Here is a 24,996-nt window from a genome sequence, read left to right on the forward strand (position 1 = left end):
TGTCCCTGTAGGACAGTGGTTCTCAACCTGTGGGTCGGGACCCCATTTGGGGTCGAACGACCATTTCACGGGGGTCGCCAAACAACGCAGTCCGCCATTTTTCCCCCCCTTTTCCTTAGCTGTGCTACACCCTTTTATTCTGTTGGCTTTTGAAAGCCAATAGAATAGACTCTCTTGAATAGAGTCTAATTCTATTGGCTTTCAAAAGCCAATAGGAATTGCCCAGGCTGTCTCTGCCCTGATGAGCCTGCCAAAAGTCCCAGTCTGCAAACGGTGCTGCAGCAGTTGAGCAGTCCTCGACTTACGACCGGTTGAGTAGTCCTCGACTTATGACCGGTTGGGGGTCGCGGCATTAAAAAGGTTGAGAACTACTGCTGTAGGAGCTGGAGCAAAGGATGGGAGCTCACTCCACCCCATAGCAGCACTCAGGCCTTGAACTCAAGTTTGCTAACCTCCAACCCAGTGTCCTAAACACATGAACCGCAGTGCTCCTCAAGTTTTAATTTATGTTTCTAGAACTCAACGTACCAGAATTATTCCCAGTTCCATTTAGACAATTACTACAAAACTAATTTAAAGAAAAAAGTACTTCTAGTACTGAGGAAATATCCAATCAATCATTAATCAGGAAACTTACATAGTGAATACATGCCTCAATTGGGGCTTGGATTTGACACAAGCTAGGTCCAGTTTTGGCATAGTGGTTAAGGCAGTAGCTTAGGAACTAGAAGACGGTGAGTTTTAGTCCTGTCTTAGGTACAAAACCTGCTTGGTGACTTTAAGCCAGTCACTGCCTTAGGAAGCAGTCAAATCTCTTCTGATATGTTGCCAAGAAAACAGCAGAATTCCGGGAGTTGAAGTCCACCCATCTTAAAGTTGCCAAGATTGAAAAATGTTCTATTCTATTCCTATTCCTATTCCTATTCCTATTCCTATTCCTATTCCTATTCCTATTCCTATTCTATTCTATTCTATTCTATTCTATTCTATTCTATTCTATTCTATTCCATTCCATTCCATTCCATTTTGTAGAACTGGGAGACTGTGAGTTCTAGCTGCCAAGAAAACTGCAGGAGCCAGTACAGGTGCCAGCACTGACCTGAAGACATATATACAAAAGAGGGGAATGCAGACAGTCCTTGACTTGCAACCATTTTTTTTAGTGACCATTCAAAGTTACAATGGCACTAAAAAAAATGTTACTTAGGACCTTTTTTTGCCCACGCTTACAACCGCTGTAACATTCCCATGGTCATTTGATCAAAATTCAATGCTCAGCAACTGGCTGTAATGGTTGTCAGTGTCCTGGGGTCATGTGATCCCCTTCTATGACCTTCTGACAAACAAAGTCAATGGAGACGCCAGATTCACTTAACAACCATGTTACTAACTGAATAAACTGCAGGGATTTCCTTAACAACAGTGGGAAGAAACTCTGTAAAAATGGGGCACAACTCACTTAACAACTGTCTTGTTAAACAAATTTTGGGCTCAGTTGCAAGGACTACCTATATACATTTGACAGAAGGACAGAGAAGAACAATTAACTGTTGCCTTTAAAAACACCATCACTTACTTGCAATACTTCCCCATTACTACGGGTAGTTCCATTGCTAGAATTATGGCTCCCCTGAGTTTGCATCTTTACAATACAATTCTGGGTTTCTGCCATGTTCTTCAGCAGATCTGCCCCATCCTCAGAGAAGTAGATGCATAATGTTTTCTTCTTCAGAGGTATCAGACCAAACATCAGAGAATCCAAATCTTTCTTGATCACAGGAATGGCTTCCTTCACAAATTTCCGGAGTCCTTTCACTTGCAATGACAACCTACAATTGCTCGGCTTGAATTTGATGTTTACCTTGAGGTGTTCCCAATCCATAATATGAAGGAGACTTTCCCCACCAGCTAATACTAATTCTGATCTAGTAAGCATCATACTTTCTTTCAAAGGGGAATTATCTCTTAAGTGCTCCTTAATATATTCTTCTACCTCAGCAGCCCGAGGAGAAGGACCAACCACAGTGACTTGGTTGGGTGCAGTGTAATGAACAGCAACGTCCTTATGAGACTTTAATCTGTTTAACAACTCTTCCCACTCTGTCTCCTCAGTGACCCATTGCAACTGATCTGCAATCTCCACGGTCTTCTCACACACTTGTTCCATCAGGAGCTTTTTAGCTTCTTGGAGTTCACCCAAGCTTAAACCACCAATCTGGACAACTTCAGAGATCTCCAAAATGGCCAGGATGTTCCTTTCTGAAAAAAAACCATCGTGAAAGAGCTTGCCCCATTGTGCCTTGACAAACTGAAACTGGAGTTCGGAGAGAGAGACCGGTAAAAATTGGAAACCACTAAAGAGTTCTTCAAAGTGCCTTCTCAGTTCTACCAACTTCTGACGGGGACCTCTAAATATGATAGTTGCTGGATCTTTGGCCAACATTTCTGTGCTTACAAAAGGGCTTGTTGGAAATCTCTTCTGGAACAAGCTTTTTTTAATAACAATATAAGGGACTGACTCATATTGAGCTTTGACTTCAATTATTTCAGATAGGTATTTCTCAATTTTTCTATGAACAGCTTCCAGAACATTCTCCACATCTTCTTGGAAACCACAAATCTGGAGTTCATCATCCTGCGACCAACGGATATCTACAGGAAAATTGTGGAATATGCTTCTAAGGAACTCATCAATGTTCATATTTTTAGAAGTGGCAATTGCTTCATGACGGATGGATTTTGTAGAAAACTTTGTGATGAAGCCAGCCACATTTTGCTTCAATAAGATCACGGGGTCCCTTTTGCCCATTACATATATTGCCTCTGAGAAACCCGTAGCGAATCTCTAAAAATAAAGAAAATTGGATGTTAAGGACACAATAGTTCTTGATATGATCTACAATGTTAAGTCATAAAATCAGTGTGAAGCATTCTAAATTTATAGCTGAGAAACTAATTCTTCCCATCAGTATCTTTGATAATTTTCCATCTTGGCCTATTACTTTCTGATGCAGGAGCGTGAGTCAGCCATATGGATTTTTATCTTACTTTCACATTTATCTGGTTATTAAATATATTGTGCCAGACTGACTATAATGTGTGTTCTACAGAGAAGAGCAACAGAGATGATTAGAGGACTGGAGGCTAAAACATATAAGGAACGGTTGCTGGAATTGGGTATGTCTAGTTTAACGAAGAGAAGGACGAGGGGGGACATGATAACAGTGTTCCAATATCTCAGGGGCTGCCACAAAGAAGAGGGAATCAAGCTATTCTCCAAAGCGCCTGAGGGCAGGACAAGAAGCAACGGGTGGAAACTAACCAAAGAGAGAAGCAACCTAGAACTAAGGAGAAACTTCCTGACAGTTAGAACAATTAACCAGTGGAACAACCTGCCTCCAGAAGTGGTGAATGCGCCAACACTGGAGGTTTTTAAGAAGAAACTGGACAGCCATTTGTTTGAAATGGTATAGGGTTTCCTGCCTGAGCAGGGGGTTGGCTAGATGACTTCCAAGGTCCCGTCCCACTTTATTATTATTATTATTGATTATTGCACAGTCAGCCAGATGTTCAGAATGGATTTGGCATTTTGTCTACCTATCAAGTCCTTACTAAGGACCTGGGATAGGCAGATGTGGATGTTTGATGGTATTACAGATATCATCATCATCATCATCATTATTATTATTATTATTATTATTATTATTATTATTATTATTATTATATGGATCATCGCAGTCAGCCAGATGTTCAGACTGGTTTTGGCATTTTATCTACCTATCGAGTCCTTACCCAGGACCTGGGATAGGCAGATATGGATGTTTGATACTATTACAGATATCGTCGCAGGATGGAAGCAGTTCCTAGTAAGGCCGCCTTTTGCAATTGACTAATAGCGAATGTAGGTCTTTGTATTTTGTTATCTTCTCCAGTTCTTTCTCGTCTATTCTGCTGTCTCCAGGCACTGCCATGTCCACTATCCAGACTTTTTTGTCTTTCTTATCGACAGTTGTTAAGTCTGGGGTGTTATGTTGCAGGTGCTTGTCTGTTTGAATTCTGAAGTCCCAGAGCAGTTTAATTTTATCATTTTCTATGACTTTCTATTTTATGATCCCACCAGTTTTTGCTTACAGGCAAATGATATTTTTTGCAGATCTTCCAATGCATCATTGTTGCTACTTTGTCATGCCACTGCTTGTAGTCAGTCTATTATTATTATTATTATTATTATTATTATTATTATTATTATTATTATTATTATCTGCATGAAGCAACTCCAGAGACGATCACCTGAATAGCTGAACTGAATATCAAGTTATGAACCACAGCTGTAACACCTTAGAAGTTATGTATATAATTATGTGGATGGCGTGCATGTTTACTTCTCTTCTATCATGTTCTCATAAATAAATACATTTATTTTAGAGATGAAAACATGAAGACCTCCTCCCACCTAACAGGGGACATCAGAAACGTAACAGCTACATTATAAACAATAAAACTTGGTTACATACTTAACAGTCAATGAACACCAATCATGGTGTTCATTGACTGTTAATTGTGTTAATAATTCACAATTTTAATAACCTGTCAAAATCAGTATTTCCAGGACTGTTTCCAGCCAGATAGAGTCACGAGGACAACCTGAATACCCATCAATGGTAGGATCCAATAAGACTAGGACAGCTTCCATTCAGCTTTCAATGAAAAACCAGAAGTGGACAGTAAAGTCAAAGGGAATCTAATGAACTCTCATACAGCTAACTAGAATGGACGCAAGATTGACACTGCATCTGGGATAAAAGCTAAGCCACTCATCACTTTTCTTAAGCTGTCCTTCATTAGATCAGTAAGGACAGCACTAATCATGCTCACCTGAATGCGCAATGAAAGCCATCATAATTTAAGCTAGTATAATTTTTTGCAAGCTCATGGGCAGACAACATAGCACTGAATTTTGAGAAAATAACCTGTTTAGATTCTGCCCTTAAGAAGCAGAGCATCAGTGTTTTGACTATTTTACACATAATGACCCATATTCTTAACTTAACCTTGTTTAGGATGAATTGAACCATCTTCCTTACTACATTGCAAGCTTTTTCAAAAACCAAATAGAAACTATTAAAAAATGGATTATACTTACCTCTTTTATGAGGTCCTCATTATTTATGAAGCTGTTCCAAGCATCGGGATTTTCAGTCTTCATCCCGGCAATGCAGCCCAACGGCCAAGCCATGTTCTTGAGCAGACTGGCTCCAACTCCAGAGAAGTATTCACTAAGAATTCTCTTCCTTAGAGGTACTATATCAAACGCCAAAGAATCCAAGTCCTTCTTGATGGCTGGCAGGGCTTTTTTCACGTATTTTTGAAGACCGCTCACCAGCAGCACTAACGGCTGACTGTTCACCTGGAATGCGACATTCATGCCGAGACGTTCCCAGCCCATTATATGAAGCAGATCCTTCCCAGCTAAAGCTAATTCTGGTCCAGTGAGTCTCACTTTTTCTTCCATAGGAGAATTCTCTCTCAAGTATTCCTTAATAGAGTCTTCTGCTTGAAAGACCAGAGGATAGAAACCCACCAAGATCACCCAACCAGGTGCCACATGATGAATGGCTACTTCCTTATGGGTTCCCAGTCTTTGCAGCAGCTCCTTCCATTCTGAACACTCAGTAGCCCATTTCAAGTCTTCTGCAATGTCCACAGTCCTTTCACACACTAGCTTCATGAGGATCTCTTTGGCTTCCTTCATTTTGCCCAAGTCTAGGCCAGCAATTTGGACAACCTGAGAGAGCTCCAAAACAACAGGGATGCTCCTTTCTAGGAAGAAATGGTTGTAGAACACTTTGCCCCAATGTGCCTTGACAAATTGCAACTGGAAATTAGACAAAGGTATTGGTAGAATCTGGAAGGTGTTCAAGAGCTCCTTGAGACGCCTCTCTGCTTCCTTGACTCTCCGATGGGGTCCCCAGAATCTGATAGTTGCTGGAGTCTTAGCAATAATTTCAAGCTTTATCATAGGATTGGATGGGAGTATCTCCTGAAGGACAACATCTTTGGCAATAGTATACCAGGGCAATGGTTCAGCTGTGCACTCCCAGCTCACCAATTGCCTCTGAGATGCCTCCTGGGCAAGGCATTGTAAGAAGCAACAGACCTCATCCAACAGGCCTACAAGCCACATTCGGTCAAGGATGTAGATCCTGAGGGATTTGTATCTCTTCATAAGTCTTTGGTGGTCAATCAGGACTTTTAGAATCTCTCCCCGTGTCTCACAATGCAGCACATACTTCTTCCGCACAAACTCAAAGGCTTTTTCTAAGTCAAGCAGCTGCATAGACTGGTTGATGGCCTGGAATATCAATAGTCTCCAATCAAAGTCGATCTGGATGTCATAACCAGCCTTCTTCAATTGCACTTGAAATTCATTGAAGGCGCTTGAGTTCTCCTCAAGGTACTGGAGAAAAAGTGGTTCTTCCATGTGACATAATCCCACCGGCTCTGAAAGAAAGATGGATGTCATGAACATTAGGCCAGGTTGCTACCATGGTCTGAGATCTTAGTTTCCCTACTCCCTCGTGAAATACTTAAAAGGAAAAATGCCTTTACAGGAAATGGGAAGGGAGGAAAAACTGAAAATTAGTTGTAGAGAATAAACTCAGTCTGGATTACTGTAATTCCACTATCTGTGGCCAAGATCAAAGTTTTGTTATCCAACTATAAGCTAAAAGTATGTCTTCTCAATCCCATCTTCAAATCTAAAGCTACGTTGTGGCTGTTTAATCATGCTATCAATTCAGTTGGCTAAGTACAACTGTGACCAGAATTTCTTTTGTTAAGCAAAGCAGTTAAGTTTGTCTTGCACAATTTTTTATTTTTATTTTTTCCCCTGGTTAAGTGTATCACTGAAGTTAAGTGGATCACACAGTCATTAAGCAAATCTGATCCCACATATCCAGTTCACGGTCTGTTTCTGTTGCTCCCCTCTGGGAGGAGGTTTCAAAGTATTTACAGCAGGACTACCAGATTCTGTAACAGCTTTTGTTCCCTATGTCATTTGTCTTGTAAATTTGCAGGATTCTTTTTTCTCGCCATGTACATCCAAACTAGATTGTGTTATTTATCTGGGTCATATATATGTGTGTATGTGAGCATATGCATATTTTTTTATTTTTTTGGTCATGTTTATGCAGTGTATATTGGAGGTGGTTACCCTTTGAGAGCTGCATGCAAAGAAATATCATTTTAATGTATGCTGATTAATGTACATTTAAAGTGATAATAAAATTACTATTCTATTCTGTTCTTGTTCTTGTTCGTGTTCCTATTCTATTCTATTCTATTCTCTTCTATTCTATTCTATTCTATTTTCTGGCTTTCCCCGTTGATTTTGTCCGAAACCAGCTGGGAAGATCACAAATAACAATGAGGTGAGTCCAAGATATTGCAACCATTGGAAATACATGTGAATTTTTTATCAGTGGTTGTAGGGATGATGGTCATAAATGTGACCACCAGTTGTAAGTCACTTTTTTCAGTGCCACTGTCACTTCAAATAATCACTAAATGAATGGTTGTAAGTTTTCCTATCACAGCTCAGTTGCTGTGATAGGGAGGGGTGAAAGCTCTTTTGCAAATTCATTTTTTTGCCTGGTTTTTGGAGGTTTCAGAATAACAGCGTTGGAAGGGGCGATCTGTACATTCAACTTGTTAAGCAAATCATATTCATTTCAAAACCGGGCACCAGGGACCATATTTTGTTGGAACTCTATTGTGTCATTTGCAGAATTCTTTAGGGTGCTGCTAACCAGGCAGCATTCTTAAGATTGGTTTCAGATTTGTTTATTATGGCACTAGTTAGGGCAGACATGTCAAACTCGTGACGTTGCACAATCTACCGGGCCAGTTTTGCCATTGCCGGCAATGGGGTGGGCATGGCTTCTGGATGACACGTCTGGCCCGTGGGCCGGCAGGTTGACACCCCTGAGTTAAGGGGATCAGAAAATACTCTACAGATGATGTGGACAAACTTAAAAATAAACAGTGTGAAGGGATTTTATTATGCTTAAGGTTGATATTAGTAATATTGATATTAGTAGTGTTATTTTGTAATTATATATATATAGGTCTTTAGCCTTTAGCAATGCTCCTCGAAGCACGAAGCTGAAAACACCAGCCTGAAGATGACGAATGGGACTTCGTCGAAACGTCGCCAAGACACTTCCAATTTCATGTGGGAGAAAACCCGAACAACCAAAGACATATATATATGTCTATATATATATATATATATATATATATATATATATATATATATATAATATATTATATAATATATATATATATATAATAACCCCCTGCAACTCAGACTAACCTGAGCACAACCAAACAGAACACTCCCCCAGCCAATCAGAGCACAGCCAACCCCCCAGCCAATCAGAGCACAGCCAAGCCCCCAGCCAATCAGAGCACAGCCAAGCCCCTAACCAATCAGAACACACCTCCACTCAATCAGAACACAGCCAAGCTCCCACCCAATCAGTTCATACCCCCACTGGCAGTTAAAAGGAAGAAACAGCTAAGACCACACATTGCTCCTCGAAGCACGAAGCTGAAAACACCAGCCTGAAGATGACGAATGGGACTTCGTCGAAACATCGCCAAGACACTTCCAATTTTACGTGGGAGAAAACCCAAATAACCAAAGACCTACAGACAAACACCCGCGAAAACCTCAGAAAACACACACACACATATATATATATATAGGAAGTTTTTCAGACAGATGTCTAATTGATTACACCTTGACATTTTTTAACTGCTATACTGCAGTTTTACTTTTTACAATCTCTTAGATTGTAAATCTGTCTGAAAAACTTCCTGCATATATTCCCTTGACTCAGCTGGCAAACAGGGAGGAGAGCCTGTGGCTTGGTGGTTAAATCACTGCCTTGTATGTAAACTGCCCAGGTTCGAATCCCATAAAGGGTGTGGCTAACTGAAGAGAGCAGAATGAGCTCTAAATGGCCATCTTAGTCTCCCAATTTAATTCTTTAATTCTTTGTCAGAAAATGAAATTTGGAGATAGATATATATATATAGATATATATAGATATAGATATATAGATGTATAGATATAGATATTTGTTTATGTGCAAGCAGCTTTGTAGATGCTTTAGATTGGGAAATTAGTTATATAGAAGCAAATGTTTTATGCTTTAGGTATAGGTGATTGCTTATATGAAAAGAGCAAGGTAAGGGGAGGGGGGAAAAGGAGTTACGGATCATCATCTAGGAATTATTTTTTTGTGCCATCTTATGCCTAGTACCAAGACCTGATCTTTTTGTTCTGGAAAGGTATAAAAGGTGGAAGACATCTTTTCTGGTTGTTGCCTTCATCTCTCTACCAGCCACGAAGAGAGATGGGGTCACCCAACTCTATTTTGATCAAAATAAAAGTTGTTTGCTTGCTGAAACCTCGATGCAGGAGTTTCTTTGGCTCTTTTAAATTCCTGAGTAAGGCTGGGGCAATTGTGAGGCTAAGTGGAAAACCTTACAACCGCATTTTTCTTTCTTAGCCATTTTACTTGGGGAGAAGTCAGCATAAGTAAGAGCAAGTCACTGATAAGCCAACATTTGTCTCAATGGGCGTTTAACCTCATCCTAGGGGAAATAAATTATGAGGTGTCCTGGATACTCTCTGAGCTTGGTTGTTTTCTTGCAGATATTTCATTATCCAAACTACATTATTATTTAAATCAATTATTTTTGCTTCTTTGATATACCAAACAACATATTTCACATTTAATGTATCTGTTATAAATGAATTATATATTTCACAGTTCAGGTAATTGAAGTGAGTGCGTGTGTGAGTGATTTAAAGCTCCCCACCCCCCCAAAAAAAGCTTGGGGGGGCAGAAAAATAATAGAAAAATGCATAAACTTGAGAGAAAACAAGAACTGAGGACAGGAATTTATTACAGTAATAGACTTGCAAGAGAGTTTTACACCGTATCTTATTAGAAATAAGGAAAGGTCCCTTCCAACTCTGTTATTGTGAAACCTTCAAAAACAAGGAAAAAAATAAATTTACAAAATAGCTTTTTTTTTTTTCCTATCCCGGCGACAGAGCTAAAAACTAGTGTGCCTATGCTGCCCTCTAGTGGATAACTTTGCTAATAATTTATAATTTGCTGTATGGGTAGCTTATTTTATTTATTTGTCATATTTATTTGCCTCTGTCTCTCCAGGCAGCTTGCAATAACAAAAAAAGAATAAAAATGAAAGGAGTGTGAACAGAACAGAAGTAACATAATAGAACAATAAAATAAACAATGACAACCACAACTGGCACCAGAATTTATTTTGCTAAACAAGGTGGCGGTTAAGTTAGTCATGACAAATTTTATGACCTTTCGGCCAGGGTTGTTAAGCAAATCAGTGTGGTTGTTAAGTGAATCACCCAGCTGTCAAACGAATCTGGCTTGTCCCATTGACTTTGTTTGTTGAAAACCAACTGGGAAGGTTACAAACGGTAGTTATGTGACCTCAGCACATAATTTAATTCTGATGAAACTCCTGCAAGTTTAGACTCAGAGAAGAAAACCATACTTGAAGTTCAGTTGGGCTAGTCTCATGGGCCAGGTGTTCCTCATGCCTGCTGTACTTCTGTCCTATTTGCAGAATAGCAATAGCACTTAGAGCAGTGGTTTTCAACCTTTCTAATGCTGCAACCCCATAATTTAGTTCCCCATGTTGTGGTGACCCCCAACCACTTATACATCACTGGGTGCCAGGGGCGTGGCCAAAGAAAAGGGGGAAAAAAATGGCTGACAGCCTTGTTTGGTGACCCCCGTGAAATAGTCGTTCGACCCCAAATGGGGTCCGGACCCACAGGTTGAGAACCACTGACTTAGAGTTATATACCGCTTCACAGTGCTTTTACAGCCTTCTCTAAGCAGTTTACAGAGTCAGCCTGTTGCCTCCAACAATCCAGGTCCTCATTTTACCGACCTCAGAAGGATGGAAGGCTGAGTCAACCTTGAGCTGGTGAGACTCAAACTCCTGGCTGTGAGCAGAGTCAGCCTGCAATGCTGCATTCCAACTACTGTGCCATCACAACCAGTGGTGGGATTCAAATATGGAACAACTGCTTCTCTGTGTGGATGCTGCTTCCGGAAGTCCATGCTGGGCCTGGGCAACAAAAAAATTAGCTATCGGTTCTGCCGAAGTGGTGTGAACTGGCTGAATCCCATCACTGACCACGACGCAGTAAATAATTAATAAAATCAATCCATCAGCTTACATCCTGCTGTGCCTTTTCTTCTCCTACATTATACCTAGAAGGAAACAATTCTGTGTACTTTGGGCAGCATCCAACTACTTTCCTGCTCATCCCCAAAGGCTGCAAAGTTTTAAAATCTGTTTCTGTTTCAGATTCTTGTTACTTAAGAAGATGAAATGTACACTAACTAAGTGTGGATATGGCATTTCCAAAATAAAGAAAAGACAAGCACCTAAAGCTAAGTAATATCGAGATGGGCAACATGCTTACTTATCATTATTTCCCCCCCAAAAAAACTGTAATTTTGGATGAGACAAAAGAACTAGCACATCCTGCTTTGAAAGTTTACAAGGATAGAGTCTTCTCAGTGGTGGCACCTCTGGCTGACTTCTTTTTCACTAAAGACCTTACATCTGGGGGAAAAAGCCTGTGGATAGCATTGACTAATACTTCCCCCTTCACATTTGCATCTTTCTCTCTCTCTCCTTTCTATCTTTCAAAAGTCATATCCATAATTTCTGATTAAAAAGTCATATTCATAATTTCTGATTAAAAAGAAAACTTGCTCATTACTTATTGAAGGTGTCCCCCCCCCAAATGGAGACAAAATGTTTGCAGCCAAATCGCCAAGCTCGGAGATCAAACTAACAGCCCAGCTACCACCCAAACTACTAATATTCAGACACATCTCAAAAACCTCCCTGGTTGGTTTATTTCCTGCTTGAAATTTTTATCTTGATTGGAATCTTTTATCTAGCTCTGATTTAGTATTCTGTTTTTATTATTCTCTTGTATTCTGTTGAAACACATGTTTAATCTACAATATATATGTATTTGCAAACCGGCGTTGGCATCTCTCTATGTCAAAATACAGAGGAAAATATTTTAATAGAGATTTATCTCCAAATAAATTTTGAAGATTTTTCAAGTGACATTAGAAATCAAACTGGAATTAATATATAGATGGAATTTAAACTGTCTTTAACTCTTTAGCTGGATCCACATACACTTAATTGGTTTAAATATACTGGCTGTATTCACACCATATACTATTTGATTAATTTTAATCTTGGTTATTTTTAGTGATTAGCATGTTTTGCAATCTACCCTGTTCAGTTTGTTCATAATTCAGTATATATATATTATAAACCCAGAAAATTAGTTGAGATAATCAGGTTAAGCATGTTGTATATATTATTTAAATCATTCCCATATTTTTTGATAGTTGGAGAAGTAAAGAATATCTTTGTCCATTGCATGACATTTCCTTAGCATATAACGATAATCATAATGTAGCACAGTTGAAACTGGGCTTGTACAGGACATCTGCAAGCCACATAAGTCAAACTAATGCACTGTGTGTATGGAGTAATAACAACCACATTTCCAGACATCTGTGCTGTGTTTCACTGATACAGCAGTGAGAATTGCAGGGTCTTACCTGCAGCAAAACAGACAGAATCTTCTATCTGTTAAGACAAAAAGACATTAAATGAAAAATAAAGATATCCGAGTACTGGCACATTTACATTCTTGTCTATTTAAAAATGGAATCATTTATTTATTAAACTTATATGCCACTCTTCTCACAATATAGAGTGACTGATATCCAGAAATTAAGCATCCTATTGCTTATTTTAATTTCTATATGACTTTGTGTTGTTCAGGTTGTAGTGTTCGGTCACAAAGCTCAAAAGAAACGCATCTATTACAGAATTAGCTTACGATGGTACACCCAGAAAAACATTGTAACCTGAGCATTAAATATGCAGGGAATCAATATTGTATTCTTACGCAGACCTAATCCTTTGCAATCCCAGATTTATGAGCTTGTGGAGAATTCTGAGTTTTGAAATCGAGGTATCTAAAGTGTGCAAAGGTTTGAAAAATCCAATCTGGGTTGCATTTCCTTCTTCATCTGAAAATCCACATGGATATAAATGTAGTCCTCAGCTTACAACTGAGCCCAAAATTTCTTTTGCTAAGCAGGACTCTTGTTAAGTGAGTTTGTGCCCTATTTTACGTCCTTCCTCACCACAGTTCTTAAGTGAATCGCTGCAGTTATTAAGTTAGTAACACAGTTGTTAAGTGAATCTGGCTTCCCCACTGACTTTGCTTGTCAGAAGTTTACAAAAGGTGATCACATGACCCCGGGACACTGCAGCCGTCATAAATATGAGTCAGTTTCCAAGCATCTGAATTTCGATCATGTGATGCTACAATGGTAGCAAGTGAGAAAAACGGTCATAACTCCCTTTTTTTCAGTGCCATTATAACTTTGAATGGTCACTAAATGAACTGTTGTAAGTCGAGGACTACCTGTATATATATATATACATACACACACATATTCCAGAACCATTTGATGCCCATGATGGTTACCGGACATGGCAGAATCCATCCTGGAAGGGGCCTGATTTGCACCAGCTTCATCCAAGTATTGGGAAAGTTTTTCAAGAACCGATTAACTTCCTCCAGCAAGATAAGGAGCCATTCCCACATCACAACTGGACCTGCATCTACTGGCTGGAGGATGGGAAACACAATGGATTCCAGGAAGGACCCATAGAAGGTTCTGAGACAGCTCCAAACCATGTTTCGAATAGCCTGCTGGGAAAGCAACATACATAGGACGATTGGAAAAATTAGGCCAAGGATTCTGCCACAGTTGCTAAGTGAATCAATGCAGTCATTAAGCAAATCCAGCATCACTCCTCGACTTTGCTTATTAGAAGCCAACTCGGAAGGCCACAAATGACAATCACATGACCCCAGGATGCTGCAACCATTGTAAATACATGCCGGTTGGCAAGCGCCTAAATTTTGATCAAATGGTCGTGGGGATGCTTTGAGGACCAGTTGTAAATCACTTTTTTCAATACTGTTATAACTTTGGTCACTAAACAAATGTCTGTAAGTCAAGGACTCTCTGTATTTGTATTGGTTTGAAATGATATTAACCATGCAAAAAAAAAAAAGAGCTTGTGTTTTTCTAACCCATGGCAAAGAACAACACCCAGAAATTTTGTTGATTCATCTGTAGATAGTTAATGGCATCCACATGGCTTAATGAGTCAAAAAAGTGTTAGTTTAATCTAGCAAAACACGAACATCAAAGTCTGACTCATCCAAGTACAAAATGCACACATCTGCATACAGTTAGTGTCCCAGACAGAAATTAGGATGATCAAAGGATGGTTTCAACTGGATTACTGTAAGTCCAGTACACTGGACTGTACACAATGCACATAGAACAGTACACAATGCACACATCTGCATATGGTTAGTCCCAGACAGAAATTATGATGTTCAAAGAATGATTTTGACTGGATTAATTCCAGTACAGTACACTGGACTGTACATAACACACACGGTACAGTACACAGTGTCAAGAGCCGAGGTGGCGTAGCAGTTAGAGTGCAGTACTGCAGGCCACTTTAGCTGACTGTGTTCAGCAGGTCAGCGGTTCAAATCTCACCAGCTCAAGGTTGACTCAGCCTTCCATCCTTTCGGGGTAGGTAAAATGAGGACCCAGATTGTTGGGGGCAATGTAAATATAGATATACATTGCTTACTGGTGTACACCGCTTAGAGAGTGCTTGCACTTAAAGGGTATATAATTCTCATAAATAAATAAATAAACATCTGCATATAGTTAGTCCCAGACAGAAATTAGAATGCATAAAGGGTGGTTTTGACTGGATTAATTTCAGTACAGTATACTGGGACTGTACACAATGCACACAGCACAGTACACAATGCACAATTTGCATACAGGTAGTCCCAGACAGAAATTAGAATGCTCAAAGGATGGTTTTGACTAGATTACATCCAGTACAGTACACTGGTTTGTACACAACACACACGGTACAAATACACAGTGCCCGCATCTGCAGTTAATCCCAGACAGAAATTAGAATGCTCAAAGTATGGTTTTGACTGGATTACTTCCAGTACACAATGGACTGTACACAGTGCACACAGTACAGTACACAATGCATGCATCTGCGTATGGTTAGGCCCAGCCAAAAATTAGGATGCTCAAAAAATGGTTTTGACTGAATTAGTTCCCTCCTTTCAATCTAACTAGTAGTGTTATTATGAGGACAGTATAGGAAAATGGCTACACATGACAACATAGGAGGAAAATCTCTTGAAAGATTTAATAAAGGATGAAAAATGAGGTCCTTGGTGCTCTCTGAGCTTGGTGGTTTTCTTGCAGACATTTCTTTACCCAACTAGGTAACATCATCAGTACTAGCACCGAACATCATCAGACCTAGCTGGGTAATGAAACGTCTGCAAGAAAACCACCAAGCTCAGAGAGCACCAAGACCCTATAGTTCAACCCCTGAGTTATAAATATTCTATCAGTAGAATGAAAAGTAGAGGACAAGTATATAAAACCTCCCCAGATCTGGAAAGCTTGAATAGAACATCAGAAGAAAAATGAAAAGTAGAAAGCTCACTATCAAAGATCGGTAAAAAAATATCTAAGGAAGGAAGGAAGGAAGGAAGGAAGGAAGGAAAACACAGAGAGAAGACAGATATTGGGCGTCAACATGATAGCTTCTGTCCTGTTTACCTTATGAGCTTCTTTAGATGTCCGCTGCAAGTCATCAAACCTTACTAGGTATATCATTCTGCAGCCAAGCTCTGGAAAGGCTGAACCTGCCACCGAAAGAATATCTCCTGGACACAGGTCACTGCATTGGGGGACAATCTCCAGAGCCTTCTGGGTGATGGCATGGACTCCTGATCCCCAGTCCAGCCCATCAGGATCCAGAACCAGGGGCAGAACCACCACGTCTGCCTGTCCACAAAGAAAAAATGCTTTAACTCAATTAGATATTCATAGTAAAAGATGCAGGTGCTCGGGAGCCCAATTTCTGACTTATCATGGATGTTTTACGCTTTTCGCTTGTGGTAAGTCCCCAGAATCGTGAGGTGACATATAAATTTAATAAAAAAAACATCTGCTCCTCAGTTCAGGGCTCCAACACAAAGGAAGGTTGGGGTCTTCTCTTGCCAGTTGCAATTCCTCCAAAGTATGTCCTCCTCCATCGTGTTAATATAAGAGGGTGTACAAAATTATGAAAATGGAAGCTTGGTATGTTTTAAAAGTAGCTGTTTTTTTCCCAATTCAAAAAAAATAAAAGCTTGGGAGCCTAACTTGGAACAGCATCTGGGAAGAAGTTCCTTAATCTTGACCAACCTAACGCTCCCATTTATGAGGCAGTTAGTAACTACCCCCTAATTACTAACTCCTTCATAAATGGGAGCTTTAGGTTGGTCAAGATTAAGGAACTTCTTCCCAGATGCTGTTCCAAGTTGGGCCCCCAAGCTTTTTTTTTTTTTTTTTTTTTGAATCAGGGGGAAAAAAGGTCATTCAGTAACTAATTCAACTATTAATGCATATCATAACACTTTTTGGTTGTGGTTTGAGTAACTGTTGTTGCACAACATATGAAAATCATAAGCTCTTTTTTTTTCTTTGAGTGGTTTCTACCATTACTCAGTCATCACCATGACAACCGAAAAGCTATTTACCTCACTTTTATCCTGCCACAATGATTGTGGGATGACTATTCAGAAGCTGTAAATCTCTAATGAGGAAACGTCTGTAGACCATTATTCATCTACTTCAAATCATCTGACGAAAATCCTGGTCTCCCACTTGTCTAATCCTGTCTTTATCTACTTGTTTATTTATTACGCATGTTTCTGTGCTGTCACAATCAAAACTAGCATCAGGAGCTCCCAGAGAACCTGTCAAAAACAATGCAAGTTTGTTCAAGTAAAACCTAGTGAAACTTTTTTTTTTTTACAATTACAGCAAACACACACTCATTTTACCTGTCCATGTTATTTTTCCATTTCTCTTCCTGTTCCTGCCCAATAAGTACAGGCAGTCCTCAATTTATGACCACAACTGAGTCCAAAATTTCCATTGCTATGCAAGACCCTTGTTAAGTGAGTTTTGCCCTATTTTACGACCTTTCTTGACACAATTGTTAAGTGAATTACTACTGTTCTTGAGTTAGTAACACAGTTATTTTTTTAAGTTTTTTTATTTATAATGCAGTTTAAAAAAAAGTGGACATAACGTAACATTCCAGTGTGAGTATGTCTAACAATTTGTTCCTCTTCTTACATATGATTCTTTATCTTTCTATATACATACATATTTTTCTATACAATATCTAATTTATTTCTCTATTTACTAACCTAAAATTATATATATTTCTATCTTGACACTAAACTATAACCCAGACAGTCCTCCTTCATTCACACCAATAGTAGAATTTGTCCCATATTTCAAAATAATCTGACTCAGTCTTGTCCTTCATTTCCATTGTGAGCCTGTCCATATTGGCACACGATGGTATTTTGTATAGTATCTCTTCTTCTGTTGAGGTTTCTTTATTCCTGCAACTTTGTGCATACGCCAATCTAGCAGCAGTGAGGATGTGTAACATCAGGTAAAATATCCCTTTATATTTCTGTGTAGTTATGCCTAACAGGAAAAGTTCTGGTTTTAGCTCTATCTCTATCATTAATATTTCTTCCAGCCATTTTTTTTATCTTATTCCAAAAATCACAAGCTTTTGAGCACTCCCACCACATATGGTAGTAGGTCCCTGTTGCCAATTTGCATTTCCAGCATGTAGATGAAAAATTTGGACCCATTTTGGCTAACCTTATGGGTGGGAGATGCCATCTATAGAACATTTTGTAGAGATTCTCTTTGTAGGAGGTGGCCAGAGCGAGCTTCCTGTTTCTTACCCATAATTCTTGCCAGATGGAGTTAGTAACACAGTTACTGGCTCCCCAGAGGTGGTTCTGAGAGCCAGTAAGTGAATCTGGCTTCCCTATTGATTTTGTTTGTCAGAAGGTCACAAAAGGAGATCACATGACCCAGGGATACTACAACCGTCATAAATACAAGCCAGTTGCCAAGCCTCTAAATCAGTGTTTGTCAACCTTGACCATTTTAAGGCATGTGGACTTCAACTCCCAGAATTCCACAGCCAGCATTGCTGGCTGTGGAATTCTGGGAATTGAAGTCCACATGCCTTAAAATAGTCAAGGTTGGGAAACACTGCTCTAAATTTTGGCCACGTGATGCTGCAATAGTCATAAGTGTGAAAAGGGATCATGAATCACTTTCTTCAGTGTCGTAACTTCAAAAGGACATTAAACAAATGGCAGTAAGTCAACTGATTTTTTTGGAAAAAAAACCCCAACAGATACTTACTTTTTTCTTTTCATCAGGACTGGTCGCTACCTCAATCTTGGTGGACTCTAAAGACAATAGCATGTTTCTTAACTTCTCTGAGTCATCTTTTCCAGAAGACCAGTGCTTCTGACATTCCTTGTACAACAGCATAGTGGCATGTCTGTCTTCAGAGACCACATGAAGGCTTTTCAAGGGACCGACAGGATGTTTTTTCCTAAAGGCCTCCGTTCCTAGAACTATTACCTCAGCTTCAGTTGTAGAGATTGTACTGCCTGAGTAGGTTACAACTACAGACTGGAATCCTTTCCGCGAGGCGGCGTCCAAGGCCAGTTTCACCATCCCAGCTGCTAGTCCAGCTGTTGGTGGACATGAAAAGTGAATGTCCAAATTCGTATAAAGAGACCTTTCTGGGCTCCACACCCTCTGAGCAAACACGGCATTTCCACTGTCCAGACCACCGTTGGTGCCGATCCTCACCACAGCATCTGCCCTGATGTGAGAAGCTTCTCCTTCCCAAAGGAAAAGATGGGATCCCTTCTGGAGTTGGAAGAAGCCAGCAGCTTTGAGGTGTGGAACATCTATCCGATTGACTTGAACCTGGGAGCCTACTAAAATGAGCAATTTGCTGATGGTTTCTTTGGCTCTCGGAACCACCTCTGGAGAGCCAGTGAAAGAGATGACTGGTGAATCGCTTTGGAGGGCTGCTGAAACCTTAACTTCCCAAAGGGATGGAGAGAGGATTTCCAGAAGCTGTTTCCACAACCTTTGCTCTGCAAGAGTAATGAACAGAAGCTCTGTTGTTTCAGATGTTTTCCTGATTGGATTTTCATGTCTAAGCCTGCTTGGCACTTTTTCATCAGAGACCACCTGAAGTTCACCTCTTCGAACTAGACTTGATGGCCCCATCTTGAATTCTTCATTCATTCTGGCCTTCCACAGTACCTTAGCAGCTGCTACAACCTTTTTTTCTTAGATAATCCTCTTGCTAAAATTATTCAAATAACAATTCACAGCTTGCTTGGCCTGAGAAAGCAGCGCTCAACTCCTTTCACATCTGCCCAGTTGATTTCCTGAAAGAGAATAACAGTCTAGGAATAGTCTTCAAGGGAAAGACACAAAGATTTAGCAAAACCCACATCAAAACATTTACTTGGCCCGTGACATACAGGTAGTCCTCGACTTATGACCACAATTGAGCCCAAATTTTCTGTTGCTAAGCAAGACAGTTGTTAAGCGAGTTTTGCCCCATTTTACAATCTTTCTTGCCCCAGTTGTTAAGTGAATCACTGCAGTTGTTAAGTTAGTAATACAGTTAAGTGAATTTGGCTTCCCCCTCGACTTTGCGTGTCAGAGGTTTGAAAAAGTGATCACATGACCCCTGGCATTGCAACTGTCATAAACACGAGTCAATTGTTAAGTGTCTGAATTTTGATCGTGTGACTATGGGAATGCTAGAAAGGTCATAAGTGTGAAAAATGGTCACTTTTTTCCAATGCTATTATCTGTTCAAGCAAATTGTTGTAAACTGAGGACTATCTGATAGCAGATAGTTTGCCAGTGGATAGTCCTATCTATTTCCCAGTCACAGAAAGCCAGATGTTGCCAGTCTTTGATCTATTAGGATAAAGAAGTTAGACCAGTGGTTCTCAACCTGTGGGTCGGGACCCCATTTGGGGTCGAACGACCATTTCACAGGGTTCGCCAAACAAGGCTGTCTGCCATTTTTTCCCCTATTCTTTGGCCATGCCCCTGGCACCCAATGATGTATAAGTGGTTGGGGGTCACCACAACATGGGGAACTGTATTATGGGGTCGCGGCATTAGAAAGGTTGAGAACCACTGAGTTAGAGGAAAAATAAAATAGATGATAATTGCAAGGCCAGGTCAGACAGATTTTTCCTTGGGTGGCGGAATGGAGTGTGCTGATTTTGGTCTTATGGTAGGAAGAAGAAAGAGTCTGCTGCTTAAAGCAAGGATGCACAACTTCTATCACCTCAAAGATAGCCCAGATCTTGTGAGGAACTTCAATGGCCGCCCTTTAAACAAGGTTGGGGGCCAAAGAAAAATCTTTTTGGGGTGTAAAGCATTTGAAGGGTGCAAAACCTCTATCAGCTCAAGGACAGCCCCAGGTTTTGTGAGGAACATCAATGTCAACCCTTTAAACAAGAGTGGGGGGGGGCAAAGAACCATTTTTGGGGGGTGTGAAGCAGTTGAAAGACAAAATGGATTCTTTAAGCATCAGCAAAGTATAAAGATCCATTTTGTCCCTTAAAATCCCCCAGTGCACTAAAAGAACTGAAAACGTTGGCTGCTCTGGAAAGATCTGGGAACCACTAAAAGGATGGTTATGCTTTTAAATCCCTCCCCCTCCAATATTACAGGAAGGCCATGCTTAAATAAAGTCAGTGACGGCATCTATTTCTGGAAAATGTGTGCATCAGAGCGGCGCATTTACTGTTTTCTAATAGCCTCTTCCTCCATTTCAATTTTAGGAGCTACAAGAAAGCTGGATCAAACTGGATTTGTAAATTTCATCCAACAGCCTGCTATCACCTTCTTGATTCAAACAACTCTGATCCATTCGTCAGGTTTTCCCAACTGGATATCTAGCAAATATATCTGACTACAGTTGCCGTGGTTCCTAAGTGACAGCCTGACGTATAATTTGGCTTTAAAGAATTGGATTAACATCTGATGGAAAGTTTTCCTAGATGAATTCCAATTTGTCATCTTTCCCTATCTCTTTTCAGATTGCATAGATCTGTTTTATTGTTCACATGCCTGGTCCTATCGCGACTGTTTGATTTTATTATCTTGTCCAATTTTATCTTCAAAATAACCCTGTGAAATATGCTAGGGGGGAAAAAAGCAGCAGAGCAACCAAGATTATCTTATTGTTGCATTGAAATTCACACATCAGAAATCTCTTGACTCCAGACTCACACTTTACCCACTGCATCCTATGAATTCAGTTCATCTATCGTCCCAAGGCAGGTCTTGTGAAAATGTCGTATAATCAATCCTTGACTTATAACCAAAAGCTCTAAGTGAGCCATGCCCGATTTTATGATTTATTGTTAAGTAAATCTCTGCAGTTAAGTGAATCATGTGGTTGTTAAGTCAATTAAGCTTCCCCCATTTGACTTTGCTTGTTGGAAGGTTGCAAATGGCAGTCACATGACCCTGGGATGCTTCAACCATTATAAATACACATCAGTTGCCAAAGGCCTAAATTTTGATCCTGAGATCCTGAGGGTGCTGTGACACTCATAAGGGCGAAGATCAGTTGTAATTCACTTGTTTCAGTGCTGTAGTAACTTCAAACCTACAACTAAATGAATGGTTGTTGCAGACTATGCATAGAGTGAATAATCCACAACTGGGCTGACAAGAACTAGCTAACTAACCCATAAACTAGGACCAGTTTGAGCCACTCCCTCTCTTTCAGCCTAATCTTTACAGTTATTAGTACCTTACAGAGAAAAATCACAGGAGCAAATACCATACACACCATTCTTGAACTCCGGAAGGAAGGAAGGAAGGAAGGAAGGAAGGAAGGAAGGAAGGAAGGAAGGAAGGAAGGAAGGAAGGAAGGAAGAAAGGAAGGAAGAAAGGAAGGAAGGTAGGTCTATTCAGGGGTAGGCAACCTTGGCTCTTTTATGACTTGTGGACTTCAACTCCCAGAATTCTGGGAGTTGAAGTCCACGAGTCATAAAAGAGCCAAGGTTGCCTACCTCTGGTCTATATATATTCCTCCAAAATCAAATTATATTATGCCCAACTTCATGTAGAAAAATAGAACAGAATAACAACTTTATTGTCACTTTAAATGTACACTAAACAGCATACATTAAAATGAGATTTTGTTGTGTATAGCTCTCAAAGGGTAACCACCTCCAATAGACACTGCATAAACATGAGGAAAAATAAATAAAATAAATTATGCATATACCCCAAAACACATACATATGTGGTCTAGAGAAACAACACACTGTAGTTCAGATGTATACAGACTGTGTTGTTTCTCTGGGCCACATATGTGTGTATGTATGTGGGTATATGCATAACTTATTTTATTTATTTTTTGTCATATTTATGCAGTGTATATTGGAGATAGTTACTAGTAACTAGAGTACCTCAGGTTTGCCTTTTTTGGCATTAATTACTCTAATTAATCACTCTTTCCAAGAATAGAAAGTTAATGATCATAGATTATAACTTCCCTTTGCTTCCACTTACCTTCAGATCTAAGCTTCCCAACCCCTTTCCAACAAATTCAACTCTCTTAGCACGTCAGGAAGTTACCCACAGCTGGATAAAACTTGGTCTCTGCAGTTACATTTCCAAAAACATCAGATAACAATAGAGGTTTACCTCAAATCTTAACCTGATCCACAAATCAGCTTGCTGCATTTTTACTGAATGTGTCGTACAAACTTAGTCTAGTTAGTTTATGGTTAAGCATGTCACACAAATGTAGAAGATTTAATCTGAGTGGTTACTATCTCTGTTGAAACTTGGTCTTCTCTTTGAATTCTCAGTAGGGGTGTCAGTAGCCCGATGTGGCAATGACCATGCTTTAATACAGGGGTCTTCAAACTTGGCCCTTTTAAGACTTGTGGACTTCAACTCCCAGAATTCCTCAGCCAGTGTGCCTGGCTGAGGAATTCTGGGAGTTGGAGTCCACAAATCATAAAAGGGCCAAGTTTTAAGACCCCTGCTTTAATACTATAAAATCTTGTCCCCTCTGGCTCTCCCATTCAAACTATCTTCACCTGATAGACTTATCCCATGGTTGACTGAACCACAATTTCCCTCAACCTGATCTTTTGAATTTGCATAACATCTTTTGTTAAAATAGGTTTGCCTAATTTATGTTTAGGGGTGCTGTGCAAATCCAGCCTATTTTTTATTATTTGGGGGGGAGGGGAGCACAGATGTATCATTTTTACTAGCCCAGCCACAACATCCTTTCATTTTCATTCAGTCAACAAATTAAACTTTTCCTAGGGTGAAGAGGATATATGGTGGGATGTTTTCCCAAATAAGTTCTCAAGTCTGACTTTCAAATATTCAAAGCAGAAAAATCTGGCATTAGGAATAAACAGAACTACTTTTGCTAAGGATAGTTTCTTTATATATATATATATATATATTAAAGAATTCAACTCACCTTTTCATCCAGATTCTGCATCTGCCCAGAGCATTTAATCTAAGACACGCTCCCTTGCTACTGAGCCTTGATTGAAAGAATCAAGCAACTGAGTTTCTCAAAGTCTGTTTCTGCTGTGAAGCTCTTTCACTTTCTATTCTTTCTGCAAGAGCTTGTTTCATGTTGGGTGTGAGATTTTTCTTTCTTTTTCTTTTTCCTTTTTCTGTTTTTTTTTTTTTAAAGTGCCCTCTATTGATTTGGATGGGCCTGAGGAAAGTAGAAGATCCCAAAACAAATAAATAAAGGGGAAATCTCTCTTTTGCATGCCCGGACTTCCTCAAACTCCTTAAACTGGCACCCTTTCAAAAATCTGAAGCTGAAATGTATTTGCACAGTGATAAGCAAATGGGATAAGTACAAACTCCACAAAATAAGTGGTCAGGTTTAAACTTTTGGGGTTTTTTAGTATTTCCTGGTGAAGGGAAATATGTCTGTGTGACAGGATTTTGTGGCTGGGCCCATAAAAATGATACCCTCCTCCCAAATAAATATCAAGAAAATGAGGCTATGAGCAGATTTATTATCATTATAGATAGTCCTCGACTTATGACCATTGGGATCAGAATTTTGGTCCAAGCAAGGGAGTCACTATTGTGAGAAGTCAGCCCCCCCCAGAGAAGGAAATATTAAAAAGGGCAGAATATTATATTTCCTCAAAGGATCTTAAAGAGGCAGAAAAGCATGCCCAGTTTTTCTTAATAGCCCCAAGTTTCCCTCTCCCAAGCAGAAATCAGCTTTGTAGAAATGCAGATGTGATAATCCATTCAGGAAGGTTGGAGGCCCCCAGAGAGAAGCTTAGGAAGACAAAGACACCTAAAATCTACATTGTTGTTGTTAATTGCGAAGTTGTGTCCGACCCCTCGCGACCCCATGGACAACGTTCCTCCAGGTCTTCCTGTCCTCTGCCATCTTCTGGAGTCCATTTAAATTCACGCCTACTGCTTCAGTGACTCCATCCAGCCATCTCATTCTCTGTCGTCCCCTTCTTCTATTGCCCTCAATCTTTCCCAGCATTAAGCTCTTCTCCAGTGAGTCCTTTCTTCTCATTAGGTGGCCAAAGTACTTGAGTTTCAACTTCAGGATGTGGCCTTCTAAAGAGCAGTCGGGGTTGATCTCTTCTAGGACTGACCGGTTTGAACGCCTTGCAGTCCAGGGGACTCGCAGGAATCTTCTCCAGCACCATAGTTCAAAGGCCTCAATTCTTTGGTGCTCAGCCTTTCTTATGGTCCAACTTTCACAGCCATACATTGCAACTGGGAA

At 39.9% G+C, this 24,996-nt stretch overlaps 1 protein-coding gene across 3 annotated transcripts in view; it reads right to left on the reverse strand.

Moving 5' to 3' along the window:
- Window positions 1-24,149, reverse strand: part of LOC120311009 — a 50,765-nt gene extending 26,616 nt beyond the window's left edge. Inside the window, exons 1-7 of one of the 3 annotated variants that reach the window (XM_039350092.1) lie at window positions 23,698-24,149; window positions 18,543-19,594; window positions 15,870-16,097; window positions 13,667-13,891; window positions 12,726-12,753; window positions 5,144-6,501; window positions 1,577-2,845 (exon numbers count right to left, since the gene is read on the reverse strand). In XM_039350092.1, the coding sequence (XP_039206026.1) occupies window positions 1,577-2,845; window positions 5,144-6,501; window positions 12,726-12,753; window positions 13,667-13,891; window positions 15,870-16,097; window positions 18,543-19,448 (4,014 nt within the window). In that variant the 5' untranslated portion in view covers window positions 19,449-19,594; window positions 23,698-24,149. Of the gene's footprint in view, window positions 1-1,576; window positions 2,846-5,143; window positions 6,502-12,725; window positions 12,754-13,625; window positions 13,929-15,869; window positions 16,098-18,542; window positions 19,595-23,697 lie in introns of those variants that run through there. The other 2 variants (XM_039350091.1, XM_039350093.1) reach the window with 2 other exon arrangements.
- Window positions 24,150-24,996: the final 847 nt, after the last annotated feature.

The sequence above is a fragment of the Crotalus tigris genome, unplaced genomic scaffold (assembly GCF_016545835.1).
Source record: "Crotalus tigris isolate CLP2741 ecotype Arizona unplaced genomic scaffold, ASM1654583v1 scf7180000018306.2785112, whole genome shotgun sequence".
NCBI lineage: Eukaryota > Metazoa > Chordata > Lepidosauria > Squamata > Viperidae > Crotalus > Crotalus tigris.